The sequence below is a fragment of the Myxocyprinus asiaticus genome, chromosome 12 (genome assembly GCF_019703515.2).
Source record: "Myxocyprinus asiaticus isolate MX2 ecotype Aquarium Trade chromosome 12, UBuf_Myxa_2, whole genome shotgun sequence".
NCBI classification, from domain to species: domain Eukaryota; kingdom Metazoa; phylum Chordata; class Actinopteri; order Cypriniformes; family Catostomidae; genus Myxocyprinus; species Myxocyprinus asiaticus.
This window is the reverse complement of record NC_059355.1, coordinates 31465599-31478781: the sequence shown is the minus strand read 5'-3', so window position 1 is coordinate 31478781 and position 13183 is coordinate 31465599. Positions and strand designations below refer to the sequence as shown.

The 13183-nt window shown below is 44.3% G+C and overlaps 1 protein-coding gene across 2 annotated transcripts in view; it reads right to left on the bottom strand.

Moving 5' to 3' along the window:
- Window positions 1-13183, bottom strand: part of LOC127449447 (low-density lipoprotein receptor-related protein 8-like) — a 279198-nt gene that overhangs the window by 38781 nt on the left and 227234 nt on the right. For both annotated transcript variants that reach the window (XM_051712861.1, XM_051712860.1), the window contains exons 11-12: window positions 9907-10134; window positions 5447-5565 (exon numbers count right to left, since the gene is read on the bottom strand). In XM_051712861.1, coding sequence (XP_051568821.1) covers window positions 5447-5565; window positions 9907-10134 — 347 coding nt within the window. The remainder of the gene's footprint in view (window positions 1-5446; window positions 5566-9906; window positions 10135-13183) is intronic.

Below are 13183 nucleotides of genomic sequence, written 5' to 3'. Positions count from 1 at the left end.
GGTGGCTGCAGTCCTCAAGAGCTCAGCAAGAGCGGTTTCCTTGTTCCCTGGGTCACATATCCGGTGTGCACGGCTGTCATCACGACCACCGTCCACCACTCTATTTGGCAGGTTTGGCGCTCCAGCGGCGGTCTCCCGCCCCTGAGCACCCAGCTGTGGCACAAATCCGCCCCCGATGTGACAGTCTCCACGGGTCACGAGGACAGGCCTCTTCCTCCCCTGTCCCAGGCTATTCTGGGGGTGGTCACAAGGATCCAGGTAAGTGCTTCGATGTCCTTAGTCTCAGCACTGCCACGACATGGTGTGGCACCTCGAGCTCTGCCCCGCCGCGAGGCCCCACCTGCCGGAACGTCCTATGACGTTGTCCCTTTGGTCCCCCTTGCATGGAACTTGGACGCATGCCTTGCGCTTTCCAATCCGTCGCGAGGGCTGGTCCGGACCGTCCGACTCGGCTGCGCGATTCACTTCACCGTGTGTCCGCTCAGGTTCAGCGGTGTCCACTTCACCTTGGTGAAGGACGAAAACGCTGCTACCTTGCACGGAGATCGCTACCCTCCTACGGAAGGGCGTGATAGAACCTGTCCCTCCAGCCGAGATGAAGAAAGGGTTTTTCAACCCCTACTTCATCGTACCGAAAAAGGTGGTGGGTTGCGGCCAATCTTGGACCTGTGAGTTCTCAACTAGGCTTTTACACAGACTCCCGTTCAAGATGCTGATGTAAAAATGCATTCTGGCGAGTGTCTGGCATCAAGATTGGTTCGCGGCAGTAGACCTGAAGGATGCGTACTTCCACATCTCGATCCTTCCTCGACACAGACCCTTCCTGCGGTTTGCGTCTGAGAGTCAGGCGTATCAGTACAAAGTCCTCCCTTTCAGCCTGTTCCTGTCTCCTCGCATCTTTACGAAGGTCGCAGAGGCTGCCCTTGCCCCATTAAGGGAGGTGGGCATTCACGTTCTCAACTATCTTGACGACTGGCTAATCCTAGCTCATTCTCAAGACATGTTGTGCGCACACAGGGACCTGGTGCTCTCACACCTCAGCCGACTAGGGCTTCAGGTCAACTAGGAAAAGAGCAAGCTCCTCCCAGTTCAGAGCATCTCTTTCTCGGTTTGGAGTTGGACTCAGTCTCCTTGACGGCACGCCTTACAAACAAGCGTACCCAGTCGGTGCTGGCCTGTTTGAAGGCGTTCAAACAGAAAACAGCGGTTCCACTGAAACTTTTTCAGAGGCTCCTGGGGCATATGGCATCCTCGGCGGTGGCCACACCGCTCGGGTTGATGCATATGAGGCCGCTTCAGCACTGGCTCCAGACTCGAGTCCCAAGATGGGCATGGCACCACGGGACACGTCGCGTGGTCATCACGCCGGTCTGTCACAGTCTTTTCAGCCCTTGGACCGACCTCTCGTTTCTACGGGCAGGTGTTCCTCTAGAACTGGTCTCCAGGTGCATCGTGGTCATGACAGACACCTCCAAAACGGGCTGGGGCACTGTTTGCAATGGGCACGCAGCCACCGGCCTCTGGACGGGTCCGTGACTGCATTGGCACATCAACTGCCTTGAGTTGTTGGCAATTCTGCTTGCCCTGCGGAGGTTTTGGCCATTGATCCAGGGGAAGCACGTGTTAGTTCAGACAGACAACACGACAACGGTAGCATATGTCAACCGCCAAGGCGGTTTGTGCTCTCGTTGTATGTCACAACTCGCCCGCCGTCTCCTCCTCTGGAGTCGGCAGCACTTCAAGTTGCTGCAAGCCACTCATATCCCGGGCAACCTCAACACTACAGCGGATGCGCTGTCACGACAGGTTACCCTCAGGGGAGAGTGGAGACTCCACCCTCAGGTGGTCCAGCTGATTTGGAGTCGATTCGACAGGCACAGGTGCACCTGTTCGCCTCCCAAGAATTCTCCCCACTGCCCGCTCTGGTACGCCCTGACCAAGGCCCCTCTCAGCATAGACGCGCTGGCACACAGCTGGCCCCCTGGCATGCGCAAATATTCATTTCCCCTAGTGAGCCTGCTTGCACAGACCCTGTGCAAGGTCAGGGAGGATGAGGAGCAGGTCGTCCTGGTAGCACCCTACTGGCCCACCCAGACGTGGTTCTCGGACCTCACGCTCCTCGCGACAGCTCCCCCCTGGCGAATTCCCCTGAGGAAGGACCTTTTTTCTCAGGGACGGGGCACCATCTGGCACCCGCACCCAGACCTATGGAATCTCCATGTCTGGCCCCTGGACGGGATGCGGAAGACCTAAGCGGTCTACCATCTGCGGTGGTAGACACAATCACTCAGGCTAGGGCCCCCTCTACGAGGCGCCTGTATGCCTTTAAGTGGCATCTGTTCGCTAAGTGGTGTTCTTCCCGTCGGGAAGACCCCCAGAGATGCACAGTCAGATCAGTGCTTTCCTTCCTGCAGGAGAGGTTGGAAGGGAGGCGGTCCCCTTCCACCTTGAAGGAGTACATTGCTGCCATAGCAGCACACCATGACGCAGTCGACGGTAAGTCCTTAGGGAAGCACGACCTGATCATCAGGTTCCTAAGAGGCGCCAGGAGGCTGAATCCCTCCAAACTGCGCCTCGTTCCCTCATCAGACCTCTGTAGTTCTTCAGGGTCTACAGAGAGCCCCCTTTGAGCCTTTGCAGTCAGCCGAGCTTAAGGCACTCTCCTTGAAGACTGCCCTCCTGACTGCGCTCACATCCATTAAGAGGGTAGGTGACCTGCAAGCGTTCTCTGTCAGCGAAACTTGCCTGGAGTTCAGTCCAGGTTACTCTCACATGATCCTGAGACCCTGACCGGGCTATGTGCCCAAGGTTCCCACGACCCCTTTTAGGGACCAGGTGGTGAACCTGCAAGCGCTGCCCCAGGAGGAGGCAGACCCAGCCCTGTCATCGCTGTGTCTGGTGCGTGCTTTACGCATCTATTTGGATCACACGCAGAGCTTTAGAATCTCTGAGCAGCTCTTTGTCTGCTTTGGTGCACAGCGGAAAGGAAGCGCTGTCTCCAAGCAGAGGATCGCCCACTTGCTCATTGATGCCATAACTATGGCATATGTCGCCTAGGACATGCCGCCCCCGGTAGGGCTACCAGCCCATTCTACCAGGGGTGTAGCGACTCCCTGGGCCCTGGCCAGAGGTGCCTTTCTAACAGACATTTGCTGAGCAGCAGGCTGGGCAACACCCAACACCTGTGCAAGGTTCTACAACCTCCAGGTGGAACCGGTTTCGTCCCAGGTAGTGGCATGCAACACAAGTGGATAAGCCCGGGATAGCTGGCTGGGTGTATCGCTTACACATAGCGCCTTCCACCTCCCTTGGAGCTGAAGATGTGCACCATTAATTCCCAGTAGTGTTCACAAACTTTGTTCCCTGGTTGACATCCTCCGAGCCCTGTGGCAGTCGAGTTTTCAGAGAGACTCGCTGCCGGCCCAGTACACACGCTAACTAAGTGCCCTGTTCTGGGGTAGGTGCTCCGCATGTGGCGGTTCCCTGTGAGGCTAACCCTATGCAATATATATCTTCCGCTAGTTCGTTTCCCTGCTGGCAAACTGCGTCTTCCTTGGGCAGAGCCCCTCTGCCCCAATCTCCATGTTTGTAGTAACTCCTCCCACATTGGGCAGGATCTACCTTGAAGGCTCTCCACATGGTTGGAAAGACCGTGTGACGTATTCTTCCACTTAAATATCCCCCTCTCACTTTGGGCGAGGTGTGGTCTCCGTGGTGTCTTCCCTTTGGGAGGGACACCCCCCGACTAGACCTGGCGGCCCAGTCGGATAATCCCCCTTCTTTTTTAGGGAGTGGAAAAAGGGAAGGGGAAAAGAGGCCACGACTGGGTTAAGCCTGTCTCTATTTTTGGGTAGTCAATTTGTCCCCAAAAAGGGCCATTCGACACTCATAACTATGTTGGGGGAGGTTACGTGTCGACCTGGTGCGCTGGCTATGAGGCACACAGCAGTCTGCCCACCACACACCGCCAGTTCACGTAACAAAATTCAGCCAGTTGTGGCGTTTCGTATAAGGACCCCTAGTGTCACTACATCGACACAACTTCGAGTGAGTGACAGATAGGGAATGTCATGGTTACTGGTGTAACCTCCATTCCCTGATGGAGGGAACAAGACGTTGTGTCCCTCCTGCCACAACGCTGAACTACCCGCTGAAATGGCCGGACATTATATCGGTTCCTCAGCATAAAACCTGAATGAGTGGTTGCATATCAGCTCCTTTTATACCCGTATGTCTGGGGGAGTGGCATGCAAATACCACTTGCCAATTTTCATTGGCCTTTTATCAAAGACCAGAGGTGTCTCGGGCTCCCAAGAGTGACCCCTAGTGTCACTACATCGACACAACGTCTCGTTCCCTCCATCAGGGAACGGAGGTTACACCAGTAACCATGACGTTTTTATACATGACCTCAGCATTTGCAGGGACCCCCTTTTCAATATTTTTCACAGAAATTTACCCCACTTGCTTGCTATTCCTTTCCCCATTCCCTCAATGTTTGTATCCCCCAAGACAGAAAAACATTTTTAGGGTTAATTGAGAGAGATATTAACCTAAAATTCTGACCTATTTGTTTTTTTTAAGTTCATGTCCAACCATATTATTTGCCAATTACCCAAGAATATTAGGCGCTACAGAGATCAATCTGGGAAAACTGTCTTTTCTGATACTGAATATACTGTATTCAGTGGTCTGAAGGAATTTACCATAATTATCAATATTTAAAAATTTAATTCCAAAGGAAAGCAATCATGAAAGTACCACTGAAAGCACAATCAATGACAAATACCAATACAGTGCACTCTAAAATCTCCTAGCTTTGAAGATTACTTGCTCTTTTCCCATTCAAAAGATGAAAAAAAAAAGGCTTCTACACATTTATAACAATACTCAATTCCACCCTTTTGTCAATAACTTTTTCTATTCATTACAGCTTTTTCAAATGGCTTTCATCTGAAGCGAACCAGAGAAATGCTGAAAATTTAACTGCGCTTGGATGGTCTGAGTCATATCTCACTGGCAGATCATTCAAGGTCTCCTGGAGAGGAAAGGTGTCCAAGACACACCAGCTGACCATTGGGGTTCCTCAAGGATCAGTGCTTGGACCCCTCCTCTTCTCGATGTACACAACATCACTCGGACCGGTCGGAGGCACATGGCTTTTCCTACCACTGCTACGCAGATGATACGCAGCTCTACCTGTCGTTCCAGCCTGATTACCCTACTGTCTCAGCTCGTATCACTGCCTGCTTCTCGGACATTTTGGTCTGAATAAAGGAACGACACCTTCAGCTAAACCTTGCCAATACAGAACTCCTCGTGTCCCAGCCAACCCACCTGTTGACCACAACCTCACTATTCATTTTGGTTCATCTTGGAATATATTTTTAGTGTATGAAGGAATTAAATTGCTAAACAACATTGTGTCTCTTGAATAACGTTTTACCAAGCGCAATCCCGTTGGGCCACTCGATCCTCTCTGAAACAAGAACCTGTCGATCCACCCCGTTCATTCCGGCTTTCTCGATCTTTGCCTGTGTTCCCCAGTCTGACCAGTACATGAACCTGATGGGTGAAAAAAAAGGTGTTTTCAAGAATTTGGCTTATGTGAGAATGATAAAAATGAACTCAGACCTCTTTAAAGCAGTGTCTTCAAAGGGCACTTTTGCACTTGGTTCACTATCTGGTCCACTTAAAGGCATCTCAGTTTGGTTCTTTTAAAGAGGACTCAAGTGTGAACCACCCCAATTTCCCTCGATGGCCTTGAAACTTTGATTCCCATCACGTCAAAAATCTGGATGAATATGATAAATGTTTGCTCATTAAAGACTCAGTCTATAGCTATGGCCCTGTAAGAGTGAAGTGGACACTTTACCCACAGGCAACAATTATACAGAATGCCGACCTGCATGAGACTCGTTTGCATTTGTTTCATGCTCTTCTACTTCGGTAATATGGTAAAAAGAGCCCAAAGGGGATAGACTCATCATGATGGACAGCATGTTGTTATGAATAGAAAGAACCATTGATGGGGGTTTTAAAAATCTTTGTCACCAAAGATCATGAAACATACATCATATTTACATCACATTTACATTTTGGGATGAATTCCATCTTTTGAGCGGAAAATCAAATGTCCTATGGTAATATATAAATTTAACTTTAAAGAAGTTAAAATAATTATGACTTCTAAAAACGTCCCTCGTGACATCTGCGCTCTGTTCCATTTGTTGTGCTGCATCTAGCTTTTTTAAAGGGATATTTCACCCCAAAATGAAAATTGGTTAAATTAATGTCTTCTAAAGCGACACGATCGCTTTGGATGAGAAACAGATCAGATCAAGTCTTTTTTTACTATAATTAGCCGTGTTTCCACTATCAGGCCAAATGAAGGCGTGCTAGTGAATGCCAAGGCCAGTTGCATCCCCACTATCATTTCCGGCAATTACCTTGGGCCAAAGAAGGCCAACTGGGGATTGAGGCACAGTCAATGTCAAAGGCGAGTTTAGCGAGACACTCGTGCTGCGTTTCATTCAAGTCGGATGTGGGATATTCCTACTTGAATTCTCCGAACTCTGACCATAAAGGAATTTTATTGCCAAATGCTTGAAAAATTATGTTTAAACAACCAAAACAGCAACAGTCCCGTTAGCATAACAGAGGTTTGACTGTTTCCTAGCAACCCAACTGATAAACAAAGCTGCTACACTAGCATTTGTGCTACAGGTGTACGATCATCAAAAGAGAGTTTAATTTACTGTGTTTTGTACACCAGTCTCTGCAAACATTTGTTAAACAAGCTTTAATATCTTATAATGTAGGAACTTTGACTCACTGATCTACATAATTTCATAAAAGTGACTGTATATCACTAACTTTGTTCATCTCTGGGTGCCGAGATATTTGTGTGACGTCATGCACCTGCATCTCAGCGAAAAAATTGTGGACACATTGCAAATCCGATAAGATGCACATAGACAAAGTGGTGCCCAAAGGGAGAACTTTCCATGGTTTGAGATCATGGATGGTGTGCTGGGATATCATCCTGCTGTTAGTGGAGAGACCACTTGGGACACCATGGCAGTTAAAGTCAGTGAGTTGTCAACGTTAAACTATCTCGCTAGCTAGCTAACGTCTCCATACAATATAAACTGATATTCTAGATAACTGGATAACATGCGTGTTTGTTTTGGCTTGTGAAATGGGTGGGGTATGTGACGTTTGAACCAGAGCGGTGTATTAAAGGCGGGTTTTAGGGCAACGCTGCAGGGCTTTTGGCACGATGGTGGGAATGCAGAGCGATTTTGGTGTCGTGGCTCGTGGTCCTAGACTATTGACCCCAGATGGCCAGTTTATGGCCCTGGCTCGCACTGGCCGATAGTGGAAAAGTGGCTACTGTTTACTTCTGGTCACTCTCCAATGTGCATCCATGAGGGGAATCAGTTTATGCTGCCTCTCACGTGATATAAGCTCACTGGCATGTTCAAATGAGAGCAAAACCAATGAAGCTTGTGAACAGCATTCTGTTGTAATCAAATCGAACTGCAATTCCGGTATCACGTCAGTTCTCATAGGCAGCGTGAACTGATTCAACTCATAGGACGTGCATAGGAGAGCAAACGGAAGTAAACAATTATAGTGAAAAGGACTTAAATATTGATCTGTTTCTCACCCAAAGCGATCGTATCGCTTTAGAAGACATTCATTTAACAACTGGAGTCGTTTGGATTACTTTTACTATGACTGACTGTGCTTTTTAATGTTTTAAAGTGCTGATCACCATCCACTTGCATTGTATGACCTACAGAGCTGAGATATTCTTCTAAAATCTTTGTCTGTGTTCTGCTGAAGAAAGAAAGTCATACACATCTTAGATGGCATGAAGGTGAGTAAATGATGAGAGAATTAAAATTTTTTAGTGAACTTTCATTTAACACAAGAACACAATCGGTGTGTACATCCCCTAAAACCAACTAAACAGACCAGCCTAAAGGCTGATTTATGCTTCTGCGTCAAACCTACGCCATAGCTATGGTGTAGCCTGACCTGCACCTCTTCCAAATTGTAACTGCGTGTCGCGTCGATGCAGATGTCAACAGCTGTGATTGGTCTGCTGTGTTACCAGAGACCGCCCCCAGCATGACAAGAAATTATCTAGAGGTAGTGTTGCATCGCATTCTCTCCAAGATTATTTTATCTGTGCATCTATCATGTCACATTATGTTTGGACATGTTTCGAATTTTGTGAACATCTGCTGCTTTTATATTCTGTTTTATATGAACAAGCAAAAACACGTCAATAGACACAACTGTTTACAACTAATAAACACTGTGCTTTTTTTCTCAGGTCTTTTACTCTCTATATATCAGGTATGTGAGTGAAACAATATTTGCCGTATTCTAATCCAGACCTTTCCGATCTGTGTTATGTTTGACTGTATGGTGTGAAGTAAATAATCATATTTCATAAGTTATGAAAATGGAACACTTCTAATTTGTCAGCAGATTAAAAAGCAACTGTTAAGTGTTGGTTATTTTGCCTAAATGCATAGTTACGATTTTAAGCTTTAGAACTACACCCACTGTGTGTTGGTCAAGCAAGCAGTTATTGATTAATTTAAATAAATAAATAAATAAATAAAAACAATTCAGCACAGAGCATCAAATTATGCCACAATATTTATTGTTATTTAAGTGACTCAAAAGCAAGCATACAGTCTAGGACTGATTTATTGTCTTTCTTCATGGCAGGCAACATGTATAATAAATAATACATACCTAAACAGACCTAAAACATACTTTGATGAACTGATCGTTTTTAAATTTTTCAGTAATTTAATAAATACTTTTGAATCCACAAATACCATTGCATTGCCTTTGTTTATTTATTAAATGTAGATTTATTTCAGAAAGTAAGGCATTTTTGTCTTGATTTTGTCTTGACGTAGGTTCGATGCAGATGTATAAATAAATGATCAGCCTTAATCAACTTGGCCAGGCTGGCAGATCACCTAACCACCTAAAGGCTAAAGTATACTTCGGTTGTCCGCATTGCAGATCACTCTGCGCACAGTATGCGTGATGCAAATTTTATTGTCCGTGTGTGGCCCAGAATTTCTCGACACGCGGACAGTCTTCTTCTGTGCACATCGTTGGTGCATGCGCCTGCCATTGACTGGTCTAAAAGAATATCACAAAACAGTTGCAGTGTGCATGCTTCGAACGCATTCGTATTTGCTTGCGGTCAAAAGAGTATATTTTAAAATACAACGCGGTCGACTAGGCATGATTAGATCTGGAATGCAGAAAAATTAAGTATACCTGGGCCTTTAGTCTATAGTGAAAAAGAGTTAGTTCACCCAAAAATGAAAATTCTCTCATCATTTACCCTCGTGATATCCCAGGTGTGTATGAATTTCTTTTTTCAGCAGAACACATTTGAAGAAAAATAGAAAATATATCTTAGCTCAGTAGGTCCTTAAAATTCAGGTGGATGGTAATGATTAAGAGTTAAAAAGTACTTAAATATTGATCTTTTTTGCACCAAAAGGGATCGTATCACTTTTGAAAACATTAATTTAACCGCTAGAGACGTATGGATAACATTCATGCTGACTGTCTGTGATTTTTGGAGCTTCAAAGGTCTGATCACCATCCACTTGCATTTTAAGGACCTACTGAGCTAAGATATTTTTCTATTTTTCTTCAAATGTGTTCTGCTGAAGAAAAAAAGACATTTCATGAGGGTGAGTAAATGATGAGAGAAGTTTCATTTTTGGGTGAACTATCCCTTTAGAAAATGACTGCAGAGAGGAACCTTGATGTTTTCTCTGTGGCATTTAACTTGACTTCTGACAATTTCAAAATAAAGTGTTTAAGGGATCTGACAGAGCATTATATTCTAACCCTTGTCTCGGGTCAACAGCGATGGCTCGTGGTTCGCCGAGCTCTGTGTCAATCAACACCTTCCTCTTCTTGCCATCGGCAGCTGCGACAGAGATAGTCTTGTGTCCAGAGTCGGTCCAGTAAATGTTCTTATGGACCCAGTCAACTGCTAAGCCCTCTGGGGAATGTAGTGCAGTGTCGATGAGTGTGATCTGTTGAGAAGAATTGCTGGCTTTGTTGATATATGCACTGTAGAGGAAAAAACACACATGGATAATTGTTCATTTACAGTTTTTAAGCATATGTTATGCATCTATTCACAAACAATCACAAGGTACTTGATGCATCCTCGAGATTCATGGTGAATAAGCACATCTCAAATTGCTGACACACCCAGCTGTTGTTTATGTATACAAAGGCAGCAAAGTGAAGCAACATCTGTGTGAAAAACTGTTTCTCAGGGTCACTCCTGCTGTGCAGTACAATTTTAAGTCCCCATCATATACATACAAAACATGGTTTCTTAGAAATTAGTGATCAATTCATGGGTTTGTCCTGCATCCTCGATATCAGCTTCCATCCGCTTAGTCTTTTGTAATATCCCTAACAAATCCAGTTCCACACTAACATCATCCTCCAGAGAGTGACATCAGATATGATGGTAAAACAACAGCACAAACATCAATACGCAAGTACTTCCAATGGATTTTACATATTCGGTGATGTTCTGTGGTTTTAGTTCCAACCTGTTAAAATGACAGAAATCGGAATGCTAATATCAACATTTTAAAAGATGGGTAAAAATAACAAAAATAACTCATGTGAGCTAACTCTTAATCTAAACTTTGCTCTTTATTTCCATCCTATTAGGCATCTTGCCACAGTGTAAATAATCAAGTCTTAATTAAATAAGTTCCCATGCTTGACCAAAACATATTTTTGAAAGTCTGGTATACTCTTTTACAGAAAAAACTTCCCTTAATTACAACACCAGCAAAATCATTTTTTAAAAGTCCAAAGGATTTTGCATAACAGGAAAAACCCAGGTTGACTGCACTTGGAAATAGGACTCACATGTTACAGACTAAGACTAATTTGATGAAGTAGCATTCATAACAAAGCAACACGTCACTTAAGTGTCACCTGTCACTGATGATGAGGAAGTGGGTTGGGGTTATCACCTGGTAATGTTCCATTTGCAGTCATTTAACTGAGAGTGCCTTTACCAGATGCTGCTCCAACAGCCATCAAAATGGGTCTTTTTCCACTTATAAGAGCAAGACTATGAAATATACTTCTCAAAGTGGATCTTAATTGAATAACAAGGACAGAGGCAGCATAAGGCAAAGGAACATTCCTCTTGTGATCTCTCTGTCTCTTACAAGGAGCTCTATTAATAGGAACCGGTTCTCTAGATCAGGATCTAATGCCACTGATTCACCAAAGAGACAAAACAAGGAGAAAAAGTGTGTAGGAGATGCTTAGGTAGAATATAATAATTCTGCACTTAAATAACAGTGGCAAAAACGATGAGATGTTGAATATAAATTGATGTCAATTACTCAATGACAGGTGCTCGTTTCATTATAACGATAGTAATAAAAGATAACTTATAATATGATCAGTGATGGACCACTGCAACAGACAAAAAATGAATTTACCATCTACAGTATATGAGGTTTTTGAAGTGCTATTAAAGTGTCCATTGCAAAAAGTTTCCAGCAAAAATAATTTATCTGTCTCAACTGAAAGTGAAAATTTTGTGTGACACGGCACAACACAATCACAGCTAATCAAAACATATTTGATGTTTAATATACGCCTACAGTATGTGGAGCAGGATTTTGAACCAATGGGACTTCACTTTGAGCGGGGGTACTCAGAGCGATGAGGCAGAAAAAGAAAGCAAGTAAACAGACAAAATGACCTGTCACATTGCGCCTGGTTAGATAATGGTGTAACAAGGTAGAGTAAATCAAACCATCTAAAAAAGCCCAAACCAGGGTGTTTTGTGTTCACACCAGGATCAACAAAGATGTATTTGATCAGCAAGAGCAACAGATTGTTTCTTTAACTGCTTTAGTTTCGGTTAACTCTGAGATCTTAATTACAGCGTAACTGCGTCACATTGACCCATGCTGATGCTAATTGGAACTAATCAAAGCAATAAAACCTTGATGCTAAAACATTTACTGCCTGGTTTCAAACTAAAATTATAATAATAATAATAATCATGCTGGTGATCCAAGATTCCCTATGTAAACAACTTGCAGACAGCAACTGACAGCAATGGTCAGATCAATAACCACATAACCCTCATAAACAGACAGATCAAAGATGCTTTAAGCAGTCTTAAACAAGGAGTTTTGAAATGTATTTCATAGCAGAAACATTGCAGAATCATACCGCAATGGCCCTCATTGCCAGTAACAACTGTCAACTGACATCTTACATTTTATCATCTGACAACATAATAAATGTCCAATGCATACTTTTTGCCAATCAATGTTCAATATACTACATTTGCATACAGTATTATGTGCATATGTCACTGTGCATTTGGTTTAAAACATATAGAAATAGTTGTAAAAGTTGTAATATGATACTCTATTTCTTACTCTTAACTATAATGTTTACACTAATTTTGTCTATGAATTATGATGTATATGGCGTATATTGTGTATCTAGTTTATAACACACAACTTCATGCATCTCTCTCTCTCTCCCTCTCTTGAACTGGCATCTCTGGCTCCTCTTTATCCCTCTCCCGGCTGATTGGGATGATTCAGCGCTGGGTGTCCATCCTTACGGCCCGGCCACGCCCTCCTCCTCGTCACATGTACATTTCTAATTTTTCTGTATTTATTGTCTATCTATCTATCTATCTATCTATCTATCTATCTATCTATCTATCTATCCATCCATCCATCCATCCGTTTGTCTGTCTGTCACTGTTATATCAGTCTATTTGTATTACAATATCCACCATTCTTAAATTCACGTCAACTCTCTGCCATTGACCACACAATATTAAACTCCCTGAAGACAAGCTTCCTTTATTCTTCTGAGTGCTCTACTGAGGAATTTATAAAGTGATAATGAACTGTTGTATTCCATCCTAGTATGAGCCATCCTGAGGGCAGAAGGGGAGAGTAATAGCAAGCATTATTGTAGGAGGTAAATTATGGCAAGCATATGGTGTGGTTGAGATGATTTAGAGATGCTCCTACAGGCTGATGTGACTCAGCGTGAGTCAGGAAGTGAGGCAGAGACCCGAGCCTGACAGGGCAGCTTGCAC